Below are 20,596 nucleotides of genomic sequence, written 5' to 3'. Positions count from 1 at the left end.
TGAGGGAAAAAAACGGGGGATAAAAAATTTCTCTAAACTAAGGGAAATAAGTAAAATATTAAAATTAAAGGGGTTTTAATAGACTAATTTACACAAAAAAGTCACTTAACAAGAACCGGTAGAAAACCAACACCTCGATAGCTGTAGCGGCAAACGAGATCTGAGGTAACTCTCGCCTAGCATTGTGGGATATAAGGGGAGCCTCGAGCCGGTGGAACCAACTCTCGAGCTTTTAGAGTGGCCGAGTCGGAGCCGAGGTCGGCTCCGAACCCATCCAGCAAGAATGAAGGCGAGATAGACAACTTAACATGCATTGTTCTCTACCCAGTCAAACACACACACACACACACACACACACACACACACACACACACACACACACAGATTCACACACCATCTCACACACACACACACACACACACACACACAGTTGCCAGGTCTGGAGTTAGAGCACCTACCTCACTACTTTATCACACTCCAGCAATACCCAGTTACAGGAAGCGCCACAGCGATTACTGGGCTATCATGTTCCCAGAGGTGTACTTCTAGATGAGTGACATCAGCAGCCTTGGCAAATTAGTATATTTGTATTGTATGGGGTGTGGGTCACATAAAAAGCATTGCTCTCTACCCAGTCAGACACACACACACACACACACACAGACATGCACAGTTGCCACAGCTGGGGTTCGAGCACCTATCTAACTAGTTTATCACACTACAGCAATACGCAGCTACAGGATGCACCACAGCGATTACTGGGCTATCATGTTCCCAGAGGTGTACTTCTAGGTGAGTGACATCAGCAGCCTTGGCAAAGTAATGTATTTGTATTGTATGGGGTGTGGGTAGCCTAAAGCTTACAGCCTATAGCTCTCCCAAAGGTGTAATTCACCTTGGATGACCTCAGCAGGCTTGTCCTACTACTGCTATGGGGAGGGCAGTAAGTGCATGAGCCATACCCCATTCATGTGGGGGTTGAAGTGCCACATGCGGGCACACACGTGGTCATATGTCACAGGTGCATGTATACAGCTATTAGATGGCTGCTTCCTTGTACAGTCTTGTTACACAGTTGGCACATACGCCACATAGTCTGTCATGGTGACAGGTACTGGTGGCTAGTATCCACAATGGGTTACATCCGCACCTCATGTGTTGGGGGCCCTTAGACTGTGTGCCAGTTGGGACAGGCCCGCGTGGCTCCTTGTCACAGTCACCCTCTTCCTCACATCTATGCCCGTGTGCCTGTGGTGTATTATAGTGTGTTGTCCTTACACATTTGCCTGCATTCCTATCCACTGTGTGTGCAAGGCAGGAGCAGTGCATACTGACATGTGGTCACACTGAAAACTGCAACGTCCAGATATGTCTAGACCACTGGTGTTTGCAGACATGGCCTTCATGTGTTTAAATGTGTGAGCATGCCCAGTATGACCTCTCAGTATGTTGTTGACTGACATTGCCGTGTGTGAGCATGCCCAGTATGACTTCTCAGTATTTTGTTGACTGACAGTGCCTTCATTCCTCTAAGTGTGTGAGCATGCCCAGTATGGCCATCTGTGTTGCATGTGTGGACCACATACAGGTTGTTTGCACTGCGGTGCTGAGCTTTTGTAGTACACCAACGGGTAGCATGCTGTGTTTGCAGGGTATCCATCGGTCATTTGCTACATGTCTGCATGGGGGGGGCACCCGACTGTTTCTGATTTACACAGGACTGGGGGGGTGCACACCTGACTGTTACTCCTATGTGTACGTTGGATGGGGGGGTCGCACCTAACACTTGTACACATTTGCTAGGACTGTACTGGTAAGTCGGGTACTCCATTTCAGTCTGTAGTCTTACCTATCCTGCAGGCTATGGCTTACCAGTGTAGTACAGATCCTAGCTTTGTTTACCTACATATTAGTGTCTGACTTCCTAGCCTTCACAACTTACATCCGACTGCCTGGCCTGCTGCAGTCTGTCTGTGTAGGCATGGGGGTAGGGTTAACCATAGGGCACATTGGGAGGCCATAGTACAGCATTTGTTTGTGTTTGTCTTCACCTGTCCTGCTGGCCGGTACTGTTGCTGGGTATGTGATCCTTCCTGACTGGTATGTGTGGCTCTTATAGACACCCCTATCACTCAGGTCATTTCCTGCAGTGGGTTCTGTCACCCTGTGTAGTACTGGCTACTATCATGTCTTCAGTATGTGTTACAGAGCTCATGCTGCCACTATGGGTGTCTATTCTCTGCTGCCTTGACATCTGGTCACCCAATTCCCTTGCATGTTCACATCCATACCATAGCTACAGGTAAAAACACATTCTACTCAATTTGACAATCGGTAGGTTGACTGACTTACTTTGAGGGTGTGCCGGACTTATGGATGGTGCTGGAGGGCTGCCTATGTCAGATGCACATAGTACACTCCCTATACATGGTTGGGCACAGGTAGTGTCATGTTTGGCATTCCTTTTACTGTCTGTGTGAGTCAGAGAGAGGTGTCATTCCTTGGGGCCCTACTGTGTCAGTGCATATGCTGTGCGTTGCCTCTTTGCCAAGGCTAGGGCATACTGGGCATGCCCCCTTCTGCCTACTGGGGCAGGCTCAGGTTGTTCCTCCTCTGAGTCACTCTGTACCTGCACAAGCCTTGGCATTGGTGGGGGGCTGTGTTGCCCTACCCCATGCTGTTCCTGCTGCAGCTGTTTCCACAGGATCATATTGTGTAGCATAGCACATACCATTACTATTTGGGTACCTGTCGCTGGTGAATACTGCAGGGCTCGACCGGATGTGTCCAGACACCGGAACCGTGACCTGAGCATCCCAAACACATGCTCTATTATATGTCTGGCTTGTGCGTGTGCATCATTATGGCACTGTTGTTCAGGTGTGTGCATTTTTGATGGGTGTCATCAGCTATGGCTCCAGGGTACCCAGCATCCCCCACTAGGTGACCGTAGGGGTGTCCACATCTGCAAATCTGTGGTACAGCTGCGTCAGTCGCCATATGTGTGAATTGTCATAGCTTCCAGGGCAGCCAGAACACACATTCAGTATAATGCCCTGGGCATCACATATGACCTGGCAGTTGATGGAGGGGATGCCCCTGCAGTTGGTGTAAGCCCTACCCTGCTCACCGTGTGGTACTTTGATGTGTACGTGCGTGCAGTCAATAGCACCCACTACCCCAGCATAGTTAGCTATTTGGTGGAAGAGACGCATATTGCAGGGCAACACCTCATGTGTGTTGAGGAAATATACGCGCTCACTGGCATGTGCTGACATGGCATCCAGGAATTGGTGGAATACTCTGGATGCTGATACCTGTGAGATGCCCATGTTATCCCCAGTTGTAGTTTGGGAGGTACCTGTGGCTAGTATACCTAGGCCTACACATACCTTGGTATCCTCTGGGATGAGTTCCCCTCGGCTAGTGTGGCGTGTCAGGTGTGGCCTGCACAGCTCGATTTGCTGTAGGAGGTCTCTGTCCACCCTATAGCGCTCCACTATCTCCAGCTCATGTAGCCCCTGGTAGGTTACCCTGGGTCTGTACACACTTCTCTGTCTCCTCACTGTGGGTTGTTTGGCAGCACTGACATCCTCACCACCCATCAGCCTCTTTCCTATTTTGTTCTATGTTGCCTGCTGCAGCCCTTCTCATTTTGTAGGTTTGGTTTTAAAATTTCCCTGCTTGTATACACCGGTGGTGTAGAGTGTGAAAAACACCAGGGGGGTAGGTGTTTGCTTAGTTTATAGTGGTGTTGTGGGCTGGGCTGCTTCCTGTGTGATTAGCTGATTCTGATAGATTTCACCGGGCAGCTCAAATAGGTCTCCTTGATTACCTTCCTGCTGCTGTTTTCCCTTCCCACTGCCTCCCTGTTTAGGCCAGTGTGCGCGCCACGAGAACGGAGTGCTCAAATGTGCACTGAGCTGCTTTTTCCTGGTTTAACTTCCTTTTTCTTCCTGTAAAGCCTGGTGCGCGGAGCGCACACCCGCGTACACTCTGTAACAAGTGCTAGGCAGGTTTAGACACACCCCTGGCTTAGCTGTGCTAACCTGGGAGCATTCTCAAGCCACAGGTCTCCACAGTATGCCTGACATCCCCCCATGATGTCACATATATCCTAGTCTTGCACCCAGCTATTTATACTCTTACACTCTTGGGACCTACCTCACACCCTGGGGAAATCTGGGATTCACTAACCTTTCCCTCATTTGCATAGGATTGCCTACTAATGTGTAGTTACATGTCCCACACTGAGCCTCCCCCCTTAGCAACCACTACTCACTGGCCAAGTTGTCTTTTGCTTGCCATTGATTTGCATGGCAGAATACTGATTTTTGTTAGAATGGTCATTTTCAGTTTATTTTATTATTTATTAAATTATCCCGTTTGCGCGCCACTGCCCTATTCTTAAACAGCCGAGATCGGCGATTAAAAAATATTAAACTTGTTTTATTTATTTTTTAAACAGTTTGCAATGCCAATGGCCTTCTACTTGGCCATTGGCATGCTTCCTCAATAATATGCAGCCTTTATTTGAGCTGTCATAGCTCCGTTTTGGAATATGCAGAACTGTACTCGGTTAGTAACCGAGTACATTTCTTTAGATTGCACTTGTCTTGCACGGACTATTGCAAGCTTCCTGGATTGCAATATCACCTCATTTGCATGGATTTCTCCAGCAAATGAGGTGATTTGCATACCAGGGCTTCGTCCGTACAAGATTAGTGCTGGAGCTCTCATGCACGCCCCTGCCGGCTGTTCCTGGATTGCACGGCAGACATATTGCCTGCGTGAGCTACTGCACTCATCTTACACTCTGTGCAGTCTTTTGAGAATCCGGGGGTGTATTTATTTACTGTGAACTAAATTACACTGTTATATTGCAATTGTCTGCTTTATTGTGCCCGCTAAATTGAATTTTATTGCTGTTTCAACTGTTTATAAAGCTTTTTTTGTTAGTTTCACTGTCTGTTAAGTATATACTGGTATTTTTCATTGTTTTTAAGCCCATCTGTTCTGCTTGTTCTGGTTTTCCTGCCAGGCAGTGTTTAAATAACTGATCTGTTAACTGTTAAAAACATCCATTAGAGCCTCCTTGCTGATTTTCTGCTGTTTTAAATTTTTTGTGTGTCTCACTGCTATTTCTCTGCTGTTTTAAACATTCTCTAGTGTTTCCTGCTGAAACTAGAGTAACTATATCTTATATCAACTTGCAAATCCAATAACTTGGCAGGCAAATCCTTGTTCTCAAACACAATAGGTAAAGCCTGGAACTCTCTTCCTGACAATCTCACTGCTATCTCTTCTCTTCCCTGTTTCAAATCACAACACACCTCCAAACTCACTGGCTCTGCCCCTGCACTAACCCTGACTAGCTTTCAATGTGCTACTAGTACTTTCAATTCTCCTTCATACAAATCTTACATTAAATCTTTTCTACTGTCATGCTTAATTTGTATACCCTTAGTCTGTAATTAAGTTCTAATTGGTGCTTCTGTAAGAACATGCTAATGCTAATACTATTATATTTTTTTTCAATAAACTAAATTTGTTTGTTTGTGTCTTTCGGCTTTTAGGGTTAGGGGTCGCCACAGCAGAACTCGGTCCGCTAATGATTGGCAGTAGATTTTTACATGCCGAGTTGCCAGCCCTGACGCACAACCTTCAACGAAGGTACGCCCATTCACGCATGTCTCCACACAGAAGACGCTTTAGCTGAGAATCAAACAGGACAACGTCTTATTGTGAGGCGATAACGCTACACAGCACCACCAGTCAATAAACTAAATTTGTAAATTCTGATATTAATGTCTGTATTTGGAGCTTTTCTCCCTGGGCCTATGCTGAAAATGGATATATATCCAGCTGGACCAGCCCGGTAAACAAATGTAAAATAAAATAAATAAAATAAAAACTAGTAGCTGTAGCATAGTCCACAGACAGGCATGCTGCTTCTGAAACTGTTTCTAGTGTTTTTTTTTCTTCTGAGCATGTTTCCCAGGCCATCTTGGATTGTCAGGGGCCTATCTGCACTTTTGTGAGAGAGTTGTACTGAGTGGGACCTGTCTGGTAAAGGAAGGCCAGTTTAGGGCTTGGAATAAGCATCCTCATTGGTCCTTTTGAATATTTTAAAGTTTTTTTCAAGTTTTTTGCTTCTAGTATTTAGACCCTGTATTTGAACAGGTTTCCACTTGTTAGTTTCAAGCTGAACTGAGGTGTGCTACCAGCCACAACTCTGAACTGAGAGACCAGACAATTATAGGCTTCTGAGATTTCAAAAAAACATAAGTTGCCAGTTTTTTTGCTTATTAATATTATTTACCACTTTTTATTGCCTGCCGCCTAGTTTTATACTGTATTTATTTACTGTGTACTAAACTAAACTGTTATACTGCAATTGTTTGCTTTACTGTGCCTGTTACATTGAATTGTATTGCTGTTTTCATTGTTTATAAAGCTTTTTTTGTTGGTTTCACTGTCTGCTATGTATTTATTGGTATTTTTTTCACTATTTTTAATACTATTTGTTCTGGTTTTCCTGCCAAGCAGTGTTTAAATAACTGATCTGTTAACTGTTCAAAACATTCTTTAGAGTCTCCTTGCTGATTTTCTGCTATTTTAAACATTTTTAAGTGTCTCGCTACTATTTTTCTGCTGTTTTAAACATTCTCTAGTGTTTCCCCGTTGAAACTAGGGTAGTTAGTAGCTGTAGCATAGTCCAGATACAGGCTTGCTGGATCCGAACTGTTTGTAGTAGTTTGTTTGTTCTGAGCACATTTTCCAGATCATCTTGGATTGGAAGGGGCCTATCTGCAAGTTTGTGAGAGATTTGTGCTGATTGTGACCTGTCTGGTAAAGGGAGGCCAGTCTAGGGCTTGGAATAAGCATTCTCACTGGTCCTTTTGGATCTTTTTAAATTTTTTTGCTTCTGGTATTTTGGCCCTGTATTTGAGCAGATTTCTTGTTAGTACCAAGCTGAACTGAAGTGGGCTACTAGCCACAACTTGGAACTGAGATACCAAATGACTAGAGGTTTCTAAGCTTCCAAAAAAAACAAAAAAAAACTTATGTTGCCCATTTTTTTTTTGCTTACTTATACTATTTACTGCAGTTTTTTATTGCTTGCCACCTACTTTTATACTGTATTTATTTACTATGTACTAAACTACAATGCATATTGCAATTGTCTGCTTTATTGTGCCTGTTAAATCAAATTTTATTACTATTTTCACTGTTTGCAATGATTTTTTGTTAGTTTCACTATTTGTTAAGTGTTTACTGGTATTTTTCACTGTTTTTAAGCTATCTGTTCTGTTTGTTCTGGTTTTCCCACCAAGCAGTCTTTAAATAATTGTTCTGTTACCTGTTTAAAACTTCTTTAGAGCCTCCTTGTTGATTTTCTGCTGTATTAAACATTTGTGTAGCATCTCATTGCTATTTTTCCATTGTTTTAAGCATCTCTAGCATTTCCTGCTGAAACTAGGGTAGCTAGTAGCTACAGCATAGTCCAGATACAGGCTTGCTGCATCCGGAACTATTTGTAGTGGTTTGTTTGTTCTGAGAACATTTTCTAGGCCATCTTGGATTGCAAGGGCCTATCTGCACTTTTGTGAGAGAATTGTGCTGACAGGGACCTGTCTGTCTAAGGCTTGGAATAAGCATAGTCATTGGACCCTTTGAATTTTTTTAAAGTTTTCTCCAAGTTTTTAGCTTCTAGTATTTAGGCCCTGAATTTCAGCAGGTTTCTGCTTGCTTGTACATTGTGCAGCACCACACACTGACATTCAACTGTGCGCCAAAGCCAGACAGTTAAATTCAACAAATTTTCTTTAAACCCAGGCAGAAATATCCATCTAATGAGCTCCTCCGTGATCAATTCTAAATAGCCACCCCTAGTGACAACAATCTTCAACCTAGCATTATGGATAGTTGGACTACCTTTGTTTCTCTTGCCAACCTTGTTGACTTGGGTCTCTTAAGGCAGTGTAGCAATTGCCTCATGTACACAGACAACCCTCTACTAATAACACACTCTAGTATAGAGTGCGAGAGATATAGTTACACCACAAATCTAGAATGCATGCTCTCTCTTACTCAAAACAGTAACATGGAGAAGGTTGTCAACTCACCCACCACTACATATGCTTATAGTACCACTACTCATACACATACCACTACCCGTACACATAGTATGCATCAAACACATAAATCCACTTACGTAGAGGTTCTCCCGAAAAACTTACCAAACACCAGAGACCTCTCTCCAAGACACAAGACTGCTACAACTAACACAGTCCCCACAGCAGCCATGACACAGCAACACCAGTGCCTCACCCACTAAACCAGTAAAATAACACTCAAAAACTAAATTTTCTTGTCATTAGAGACTCAATAGTGAGACAACTGGATGTTCCACTCACCAGGTTTGGCAAGGAGAAAGTCACAGTCAGCTACCTGTCTAGTGCCAGGATTCGTTAGATCGCATATGTACTCAGGTCTCTCAGCAACAAGTACAGTTATGACTCTGTCATAATTTATGTTTGTGTGAATGACCCGAGACGTACTGTACTGGACTGTATGAAAAGAGACATGGTTGAGCTCTGTGAATATGTGTCCTAGGCAGGTATGTCCCTAGCCTTGAGCAGCATACCACCTTCACCTAGAATGATGCCACAGTATAAACAAAAAAATGACTGATTTCAATAATTGGCTCAGTTTTTGGTGTCATTCAAAGGGGATCCAGTTCCTGTCAGTCTGGGAAGCCATGACTGACAAATCTTGCTGCTTTGGCAGAGACAGTTTGCACCTGGCACCTCTAGGCTTTTGGCTGCTAATAAAGGCTCTTGCCACCCCCATAGTGCCTTTTTTAGGCAAAGTCTCGAAAACAACAATACCGATGTGAAATTAACCAATCAAAACAAAATAAGGGTCATGCTGCTAAATGCTAGGAGCTTAAACTAAAAACTACACGCTTTGGAAGCAGTTCTATGTCTGTGCAGTCACACAAACTTGGTTTGAGGCCTCAGACAGTACTCCAGCCGTGCAAGGCTACAATGCCCTCCACACCTTTAGACTGCAAAATAAATGTGTGAAAACCAAAAACGGCAGTGTTTCAATCTGTATTAGAGAAAAATTCTCCTCCCATTTAGTTAGATTGTACTTCAGCTCCAGGTTACGGTGGGTAAGACCCCCATTGAAGTCATAATCAGTCAGTTACAGATCCCCTTCCATGGGTCATGACACCCACAAAGCCTACTTGACCAAACTGGAGACAATCCAAATTTAACCGAACACACTAGTAAAAGATGATTTCAATTATCCCAAAATCAACTGAGAAACCTACGCTAGAGCCCTAACTCGCTAGCACAAACATTCCTTAACTTTGTTAATTCAAATGCCCTGGAACAAATTGTCCATTCCCCAACAAGGGGAACAAGCATTCTGGATCTGGTCCTCACCAACATGTCAAACAGATGCACTGCCACAACTGTCTGACCATCATTAGTTAAAACTGACCACAAATCAGTCACCTTCAAGCTGGCACTAACACCAGAACTCACTGAAAAACTTCACCAAGGCAAACTATACCCTCCTATGTGAAGTTATAAATGCATTCCAAGCCCCACCCCAATCTGCAAGTGGTAACTACGCCGAAGCTTACAATAAAGCCCTGTACAATCACTTGCATAAGTGTATAAACTCGGCCATACCAGAAAGAAACAAAATCAGAGCCCCAAGAAAAAACAAGCTGCCATGGTGGACAGTCAGCATCAACAAACTTTACAATAAACGCAGAAAGTTGCTGTCCAAGAAAACAAAGGCAAGGCCCCAATAATAGAAAAGCACCCTCCTCAGCCTCATCAGGCAAGTAAGACAGCTTTTCAAATCCTCCAAGGGCTCCTTTGAGAGAAACTTAGCAAGTACAGCCAAAAATAACCATAAAGCCTTTTACAGCTACATATGTAGCCTAAAAGGTAGGACCCAAGCATGTGCAGAACTAGTGGCCAATGGTATCACACACACTGACCCCACAGAGATAGAAAACCTGCTAGAGGACAGGTTAGATGAAAATTTCACTCCCTTATCCCTTCCTAACTTACAACAAACCTTCCCCCAAACTCTCCCCCCTACCTACATATCTGAAGAGGAGGTCCTCAAAGCCTTGTCCAAAGCAAAAAACACAGCCTCTATGGGACCAGACGACATCCCAGGCAGTCTTCTAAACAGGTAAACATGAACTAGCATCACTACTAAGTACCCTTTTCCATCACAGCCTAACCACAGGCTTTGTACCTGTGGAATGGAGAAAAGCAGCAGTTATTCCCCTCCTTAAAAGTAGCCTAGCAACAGAACCCAGGAATTACAGACCCATAAGTCTGACCAGTCCATACAACTAGCAACAATTGGAAGGTCAGACTCAAAAGTATTTTATTATCTAGCACCTCGGTACAAAACCTTCCAGGAGTTACAAAATTCGGCTAAAAATGTCCTACGTTTTATACGAAAAACACAAACTCAACCAATCAATAATACAATCAAACAATTAAATAAAATACTTCCAATTAACCTCTCCATTCAGCCCCATATGGACCAAAATATCATATTAAAGAATCCCAATAATATCTTACAATACTACTAACTTCTTCACTTAGAATGTTATATGTGCTAACAAAATACATTTGTTCATTCTTGTTTTCACCTTTCTCTCCACCCCCCCATTGACCCACAACCTGTCACTAACATTATTTTTTTATTTTAACACAAAAAGTTTTTGCTTAGCTTCTTCTATTGCTTTCCTACTATAATCTCTATTATACAACATAATGGAAGCATTATATATTTCTTCCAACAAATTTGTCTCAACATTGCATATTCTAGATAATCTTAAACATTTACCATATGGTAAAGATGATAGAACATGTGGGGGGGGGGGGAGCAGGGACACAACTAGTAGCATACAGGTCCTGGCTTCCATTTATAAATATCCTATGTATGCCAGTACAAATTTTGTCATTATCCAAACCCTTAAGTGTCAGGTCTAGATAAGAGACATGGATTCCATATTGTAGTCCATCAAAAGACAAATTGAATGTATTTTGTTGCAAATCAGCAACAAACTGCAAAATTTCACTCTTGCCCCCTTCACATACAAAAATTAAATCATCTATAAAACGACAAAGATATTTTACATAATTCTTAACAAAAATACATTTATACAACATAGTAATTCAAAATAAGCCATGAATAAGTTGGCATACATGGGGGCAAATGGCCTGACCAGCCTCATCTGTAAGGCCTTGGAACGTATCATTACGGACCTCATAAATAAAGGCATACGTGACCTCCAAACCCTGGATCCTACCCAATTCGGTTTTGGAAAGGGCAGATCCTGTCTGTTAAATCTGGTGGATTTCTTTGAAAATGTGACCAAGGCCATTGAAGAGGGCAAATCTGTACACACAGCATACCTCGACCTGGCAAAGGCTTTCAACATAATCCCACATTCAGGCATTACCAATAAACTTAGCAAACTGAATGTAAACCCCTTCATTGTAAGATGGGCTTCCAACTGGCTCACAAACTGGACACACGCTATCAATGTGGGTGACTCCACATCAACCAGCAGACCTGTTACCAGTGGGGTCCCACAGGGGTCAGTGCTGGGCCCCCTACTGTTTGGTATATACTTCTCAGAAGTTCAGGTCAGAACTAACCGATTGTGGCTGACCAGATTTACAGACGCCTGCAAACTAGGTGCAATTATTGAATCCCCAAATGATGTTAGTATACTCCAGGAGGGTCTCACACAGACCAACGACTGGTACATTAGTCACGGTCTCAAACTGAATGCAAAGAAATGAATCATCATTCTCTTTGGCACAATGTCCCTTCACACTATCAAATCAACAACAATACCATATGTACCCACAAAGTGGTAATGGACCTGGGATCACAAGTTGACTGTTACCTTAGCTTCGACCACCATGTGTCTTCTGTAGTAAGAAAAGTTTTCTATGTAGCACCCTTGATTAGTAAAGGCATCGCCTTGAGAGCAAAAGATGCTGTAACCCCACTATACTCAGCACTTATCCAGCCCATAATTGAGTATAATGACCCATTTAGCATGTACCATACTAAGCAACTGCAGCAATTAGACAGATCACAGAGGTTTCTAACAAAGAAGATTAAGGGACTCCAGCATGTACCTTGCACAGACTGACTAAAGTCCCTGTCACTATACCCCTTATCGTGTAGACTTCTTAGGGGAGATTTATGCCTGGCCTACAGAGCAATCCACTACCCAAACCTAATCAACTTGCTGCATATCCGTAAATCAAACAAGACTAGGGCTACCCATTCCAGGGACCTAAATATAGCCTGCGACTCGCATAGGACATGCTGGAGGGACAGCTTTATCTCCCATCGACTGCCACGTCTTTGGAACAGGTTACCAATTCATATGAAACAGACCACTTCTATGACATTGTTCAAGAGGAACCTGAATGATTAGAAGGGGCACTGTAAATTCTAACTGGGATAGAGTCCACAACCCTCCTGGACATGGGCAGTCATCACTAAATGCAATATTTGGTATTGACTAGCATTTCTATGGTATTACTTTAGGATGAAATGGCTAGGCTTAAAATGACCTCCGGGTCGATAGCCTAGCAATCTCCTATGATCCTATACTGCTTTCAAACAAACTAATTGCTATTAGTATGTACACATCTACCAGTGAAACATTCTGCAAAGTATCTAGAAATACCTGAAAATATGACCTCCTTATTCAGATTTGCAACCTGCTCTCCAGAATACTTATTATTAAGGCAACTTGGCACACCAGAGGGGAAACATACATTACAATGAACATTTCATTCCTACTGACACTATCTATAAATCCAAAGATTTGTAGTCAGAATAATCGGTTTACCTTCATTAGGTCGCAAATGAAATATGCGACCAGTCAGATAACCAACTGACAATGCCAGAAACTGCACTTTCAACTGTTGAAAACAGTGAAAGTGCAACACAATGAATTCAACTATCTAGAAATGTAGGAAGTGTTCGAAACACCTGACATTTCTGGCTATCTCCAAACACTGTTATGCAGGGGGGGGCAAGCCCCCTGCACCCCCACCCCCTGCTAATTTAATATACTAACTACAAGATCGCAGTACAGTGAAGGAAAGGGTACATTTCCCGAACCCCACTATAGTGCAATCTGCACCCGGAATGCCGAATTGAAATGAGCGAATGCACACTGGCATTCGCTCATTTGAATTCACAACTATGTGATTCGATATTCCCAAATCTTGCCGTTGGACTTTTGCACTTTAGTGTGTCATACGACAGACCCCTGACCTAATGAAGGTAAACCAAATAATCTCAGGTTCAAAATGTCCTCTTTCGCTCATTCAAGATTAGAATCTCAAGTGCATTAGACTTTTTTTCTGAGAATGCTTTTTATGTTTTTCTACATATGAAACATTTATGAATAACTAAACTTAAAAATTACTTCCAGAACACATACTTAGGAAAAATGTGACTTTCAACAAATTCAACATAAAAAGGTACCCTATTGAAAAAGGTCTGGTCTCCATACCAGTTCTCAAAAAGGTGTGCTCTCCACAGCCTTTCCTGACTTTTAGAAAGTGAAAGTAAAGGATATTTGATCTGAGCAACTCTGATCAATCAAAGCCATGCACATGCAATGGTATAAAATCATTCAAAATACAGTGTTATTCAACATGGAAATATACTTTCTATAGTGCAGTCTAGTGATATTATTAACCAGATTAGAAGAAAACAAATTTGCAAGATCTGTTTTTTTTTTGGTTCTCTAATACAATTAATACAACCTAGAATAATTCCTATCAGCACTGCTAATTTGAACATCAATGAAATGCTTATTCTTACCCCATTGCCTGTAGTTCTTGAGTTTCTTTTTTTAGGCTTTAAGTTACCATCTTCTTTCAATACAACCTCAGCTGTCTTGTCATTATTTTTTACTGGAGACTGTGGTAGAGATGAAACATTGTGGCTTGTAGATTGTAACTGAGGTACTTTTTCATCCCTTGGTGCAACTGGTGTTTGAATAGTCTGGTTAACTGACTGACTATTAGTGGTTGCTTCATGTGTTTTTATAAGCTTAGGCACATCTGCCCTCAGTGTTGCATCTAACCTCAATGGTGGATCAACATTCTTCTCTGCTTCACTGTCCCATTCCCACTGAAAAGATTTGGAGACCTGTGGAGTATAATAAGCGACCTTCTTCTTTGATGTAAAGCTGGGCTCTTTTGTGATTCCTGTCAAATCAAGATTTACAAAAAAATCAGAAAACAAGAAATAAAAGTATATGACATAAGCAGAAGAATAAACAAAACAAACACAGACTTCTCAGCACCATTAATATCTACAAAAACTGAAACAAATAGAAACCTTAACCATTATCCTTTAGGTAAACTGATGTACTGTATACTAACATCCTTTATGTACACTGCTGTACTGCATATTAACATCCTCTCTTTAGGTACCACGCTGTACTGCATACTAACATCTTTTCGGCACACTGCTGTACTGCTTACTAACATCCTTTCCTTTAGGTATCACACTGTACTACATACTAACATCCTTTAGGTACACTGCTGTACTGTTTACTAACATCCTTTAGGTACACTGCTGTACTGCACACTAACATCCTTTAGGTACACTGCTGTACTGCTTACTAACATCCTTTACGTACACTGCTGTACATCTTACTAACATCCTTTAGGTACACTGCTGTACTGCTTACTACCATCCTTTAGGTACATTGCTGTACTGCACACTGACATCCTTTAGATACACTGCATGCTAACATCCTTTTCTTTAGCTACCATGCTGTACTGCATACTAACATTCTTTAGGTATCATGCTGTACTGCATACTAACATTCTTTAGGTACCATGCTGTTCTGCATACTAACATTCTTTAGGTATACTGCTATACTGCATACCAATATCCTTTCCATTAGTTACACTGCTGTACTGCATACTAACATCTTTAGGTAAACTGCTGTACTGCATACTAACATACTTTAGGCACACTGCTGAACTGCACACTGACATCCTTTAGGTAAACTGCTGTACTGCATACTAACATCCTTTAGGTACACTGGTGCACTGCATACTAACACCCTTTAGGTACACTGCTGTACTGCATAATAACACCCCTTTCTTTAGGTATCATGCCATACTGCATACTGCCATCCTTTATGTACACTGCTGTACTGCATATTAACATCCTTTCTTTAGGTACCACACTGTACTGCATACTAACAACTTTTAGGTACACTGCTGTACTGCTTAATAACATCCTTTCCTTTAGGTACCACACTGTACTGCATATTAACATCTTTTAGGTACACTGCTGTAGTGCACACTGACATCCTTTAGGTACACTGCTGTACTGCTTACTAACATCCTTTAGGTACACTGCTGTACTGCACACTTACATCCTTTAGGTACACTGCTGCACTGCATGCTAACATCCTTTCCTTTACTTATCATCCATATTACATACTAACATTCTTTGGGTACACTGCTGTACTGTATACTAACATCCTTTCCTTTAGCTACCATGCTGTACTGCATACTGTCATCCTTTATGTACACTGCTGTACTGCATATTAAGATCCTTCCTTTAGGTACCATGCTGTACTGCATACTAACATTCTTTAGGTACCATGCTGTAATGCATACTAAAATCCTTTAGGTACACTGGTGTACTGCATACTAACATCCTTTAGGTACACTGTTGTACGGCATACTAACATCCTTTCCTTTAGGTATCATGCCATATTACATAATAACATCCTTTAGGTACACTGCTGTACTGCATAATAACATCCTTTCCTTTAGGTACCATGCTGTACTGCATACTAACATCCTTTAGGTACGTTGCTGTACTGCATGCTAACATCCTTTAGGTACGCTGTTGTACTGCATACTAACATCCTTTAGGTACACTGCTGTACTGCATAATAACATCCTTTCCTTTAGGTACCATGCTGTACTGCAAACTAACATCCTTTAGGTACACTGTTGTACTGCATACTAACATCCTTTAGGTACACTGCTGTACTACATAATAACATCCTTTCCTTTTGGTACCATGCTGTACCAACATCCTTTAGGTACACTGCTGTACTGCTTACTAACATCCTTTAGGTACACTGCTGTACTGCATACTAACATCCTTTAGGTATATTGTTGTACTACATACTAACATCCTCTAGGTAAACTGCTGTACTGCATACTAACATCCTTTAGGTACACTGCTGTACTGCATACTAACATCCTTTAGGTACACTGCTGTACTTCTTACTAACATCCTTTAGGTACAGTGCTGTACTGCATACTAACATCCTTTAGGTACACTATTGTACTGCATAGCATACCTCTCAAACTCTTAGAGCACGAAATCTGGACAAAGCCCTAAATAATAGTGGGTCAAAGTCCCCAAAATAGGGCAATTTTTAAACATTGCTCTTACAAACTTAAAAAGTTGATAGAATAACAAGTTTTGCATTAACATGTTTTTTTTCTGAAGGGTATGAAGTCTAAAACTTAAATGTCTGTCATTATTTTCTAACTTCAATCTTTAATGATTTGCTATTAATTTGACAGGCACCCACAATTTTATGAGAAAGGGACAAAAAATATGAGGCAAAAATCCGGACATTCTGCAAAAATCTGTACAATTGAGAGGTGTGCTGCATACTATAATCCTTTAGGTACACTGCTGTACTGCATACTAACATTCTTTCTTTTAGGTATCATGCCATATTACATACTAACATCCTTTAGGTACACTGCTGTACTGCATACTAACATCCTTTCCTTTAGGCACCATGGTGTGCTACATACTAGCATCCTTTAGGTACACTGCTGTACTGCATACTAACATCCTTTAGGTACATTGCTGTACTGCATACTAACATTCTTTCCTTTAGGTATCATGCCATATTACATACTAACATCCTTTAGGTACACTGCTGTACTGCATACTAACATCCTTTCCTTTAGGCACCATGGTGTGCTACATACTAGCATCCTTTAGGTACACTGCTGCACTGCATGCTAACATTTTCTAAGTACACTTCTATATTGCATACTTATACTTATCAATGACCCTGATGAGTTGGATGACTCAGAGGAAAGGGATAATAGCTTAGAAAAGTTTGAAACTTTACACAGCATGGCTGTGTGAATTTATTCACCATAATAATAGATCTCTGAGGCAACTGTTGTCTGTATTTACCATGGGGCTTACTCACACTGTGAAGCACAAAGGATCTAGCAAGGTTTCCTAGCAGTCCCATTCTCCTGATACAGGCCAACATATGTTTAATGCTGCTATCTGCATTGATGTAAAATCGGTACAACTTCCCCCAAAACTCTTTTTATCAGGTGCTGTCTTCATTTCCTTTTAGCAGGCTAACTGTGGTGCAGTTAGTCTACACTTGTAGTAACAAAAAGCAAGAATATACAGAAATGTGAGTCATGCTGGTGCAGTACTTCCTCAGAATTATTACATAGAATACAATCTGTTCCTTCTACATAGCAATACAGATCCATGTCTAAGTTCAAGATCAACACAGAAGAATGACAAATGGGTACTACTACTATATAGATAACATCTGACTCCCAGTTCTACCTTTACAGTTAGTGAACACTCAATTATACATTATTGTTGTAAAAATTATCCTCCCACCAAAACCATAAAGTCACAAAAAAAAAAAAAAAAAAAAAAAAAAAAAAGCACAATGCCACTCTTCATTACTGGTGACTCACTTCCCCTGATCCTCAGCATTCTGGGACAGTCAAAGAAGGAAGCAACAACAACAAGAGACTGCAGTCAATTTCCAGTGAAGAGTAAGACGTTTTTAGATTAGTAGGAGTTTTTTTAGATTACCCTTCTTGCATTCCCTCCTCACCAGTATACAGCATGATCAAATGTACACTACACTGAGCCAGTGCAGGTTTGCATGTTCACACTTTGACTCTGCTGAGCTAATCCAGGATCTACTGCAGAAACCACATTTTTGTCCACCTCCAAATGGTGCTCCCACAGTTAAAACTCTTTTTTTCCCCAGAAAGTAAGCTGAACTTTGTTGTTCATTTCTTCATCTCTTTTCAGCCACCTTTTCAAGTACTCAGGCTGTAGTCAAACCAAGGTTATCTGGGATACCGTTACAGTCAAAACTTCTATGACTGAAATACGCTTTGCATGGCTTTAAGGACATGCATCTGTGCAAATGTAGCAATTGTAAGAAGGTAGTATCGCAGTCAGTACTCTCAGATTACTAAACTCACTGGCAGGTACAACAGATTAATAATGCAGTATTACCTGATTCTTAGAAAGTAAAGAATGTCATATTTAGTTATACTTTACAGCGTTTGCTCTAACCGCATCTCTAATTATTTATTTACTGACATTTGATTACCAAGAAAGTCCAGCTGCTTAGGTGCCCATTTTCACTGAAACCTGGGGAGAAAAGCTCCAAAGTATTGCAAAAACATTTTAAGAACAATAATTTTACAATCTTCAAAAATAATACAAAGCATCTATAGTTTAAACAATTATACCAAACTATTCATAATGTGAAAATCTGAATATTTTAATATTGTCAGAAGAAACATAAAACTGATTTTGAAAGAAAAGAATAAGACAATGTTTTACATTCACTGGTTAATGTTGCAGAATCCTTTAAGTTGTGTGGAATTATGCAAAACTATTCTTACTATCATTAATAAACAAGTACATTTGGTTTACATCAAAAAAACTTCTGAGTTACTTAAAGAGTGGCTTTTTTAACAAATTCCTTATTAGGTAAAAATAATCTTCTCAAAAATTAAATTCATCTTCAACTGGATTTTTATAACTATGGAATTATTCCTTCTCAAACACTCGGCATGCAAATTTTACATAATATGAAGTTTATATCGGGGACGGACTCACTCAGAATCCTCTGAGGCATACTGATTTGTCATGCTCAACACTGCAGTTTCAGAGCCATTACACCAAAATTCTACATGGTAGACTGAACAAAAATTTTACAACACTGTTGCATTTAACATGATTATTCAACATCAACTTGTATAAACGGTTAACAACCTGACATTATAGAAGTTGTAACTTCCACAATCAATGAAACATGCAACAACTGTTATAGCTCTGTTAAGGAATTTTAAAAAGTCATTCATTCATCCAACACTGAGATTTTTCTGATCTATCCCACTCTTGCTGTCCAAAAAAAAAATGGAAAAAAATAATGACTTAAGAATTATTTTTTCCCCGGTAGTGGTCGACTGAATTCAACACTTTTAAAGCAAGCTAGTTCTTTTGTATCTCACCTAAGTTATTTATAACATCTAGAATGCTGAATCAATAGTTATATTAATTCAGAATTCTAGATAATCCTGAATTAGTATGAAATTTACATGCGTTCTTTCAGGCAGGTCACGATTCACTCTAACGTAAGGATTATTAGTTTGCTTTTATAAAAAAATGTTTATTGCATTCCAAAACTTGGGAGGAACAAATGTGCAACAGATGGAACAAAGAAATGGTGCTTAAATTCTTCCTCAGTAATTAATCTCTTTATGTGAAACATGAAAATTAAATCTGTAATCCCATTGGAACCTAGCGATCCAATAAAATTTTTTTTCATCGGGGTTACTCTTCTCTAGCAAAGCTTTGAAACAATATTGGCATATTGGCATAGATGTCATGTAATGGGAGAATAAAGTGGTACTACCCCAATATAAGACCTTAATGGTCTTCAGCCTGGGATTTAATTAACACAATTTGTGGCACAAAACTATAAGCAATATGACCATTAAATTCTGAAAAGCATTAATGATTAATAATAATCTTAATAAATGTCATAAAATGTTCTTTGTAGCTTCCATGGCCAATTAATATCAACTGTAGGTCAGTATAGCCAATTAATATCAACTGCAGTCAGCATAATCAACAAATAAACCTCCAGTGTTTCATTAACATACATGTTGGTATTGCTCTCCGGAACTACAGTTTGAAAATTTGTCAGAGAAGGTTCTTTCTGAATGAAAACTAGCAAGGATAAGTGGGAGACATGGAATATTTGATGATCACTTTCCATTAACCAATCTTAATTTTATGTAATTTAATTGTGATGCAAACTCTGTGTTTACGGCGCTCTAACCTCATGCTCTCAGAGAAAGAACTGGAGGGTGCAGTAAAGCCTTCACTTTGAGCAGGGCCAAAGGTGGCCCATGGGGCATACCCATAGGTGCTAAAAGTTTGCAACATAATTTAAGATCCACAGTTTTATGATTTTTAAAGCTCTAGAACAGGTTAAAATGTTAATGCTGTAAATTCACAGTTAACAACTAAAGTCCATACTTCAAGTGATATCATACCTCAACATTATAAGTAGAGTAGACAGTTTCATGCTTTTAGATAGGTGCAATGAAAACTGAGTAAAACAGATCCATTTTCTATATAACTTATCTATTTCTAGAGGGTTGTAATGTAAATTCAGCAATATGAATACATCTGCACTGTAAGA

General features: G+C 40.6%; 1 protein-coding gene across 3 annotated transcripts in view; it reads right to left on the bottom strand.

Moving 5' to 3' along the window:
- Window positions 1–20,596, bottom strand: part of MDM1 (Mdm1 nuclear protein) — a 1,807,772-nt gene that overhangs the window by 1,605,788 nt on the left and 181,388 nt on the right. For all 3 annotated transcript variants that reach the window (XM_044062890.1, XM_044062891.1, XM_044062892.1), the window contains exon 3: window positions 13,918–14,306. In XM_044062890.1, coding sequence (XP_043918825.1) covers window positions 13,918–14,306 — 389 coding nt within the window. The remainder of the gene's footprint in view (window positions 1–13,917; window positions 14,307–20,596) is intronic.

Source organism: Protopterus annectens, chromosome 2.part1, assembly GCF_019279795.1.
Source record: "Protopterus annectens isolate FY-2018-M chromosome 2.part1, PAN1.0, whole genome shotgun sequence".
Lineage (NCBI taxonomy): Eukaryota > Metazoa > Chordata > Ceratodontiformes > Protopteridae > Protopterus > Protopterus annectens.
The sequence above is the reverse complement of the archived record's forward strand: the minus strand, read 5'-3'. Positions and strand labels throughout refer to the sequence as shown.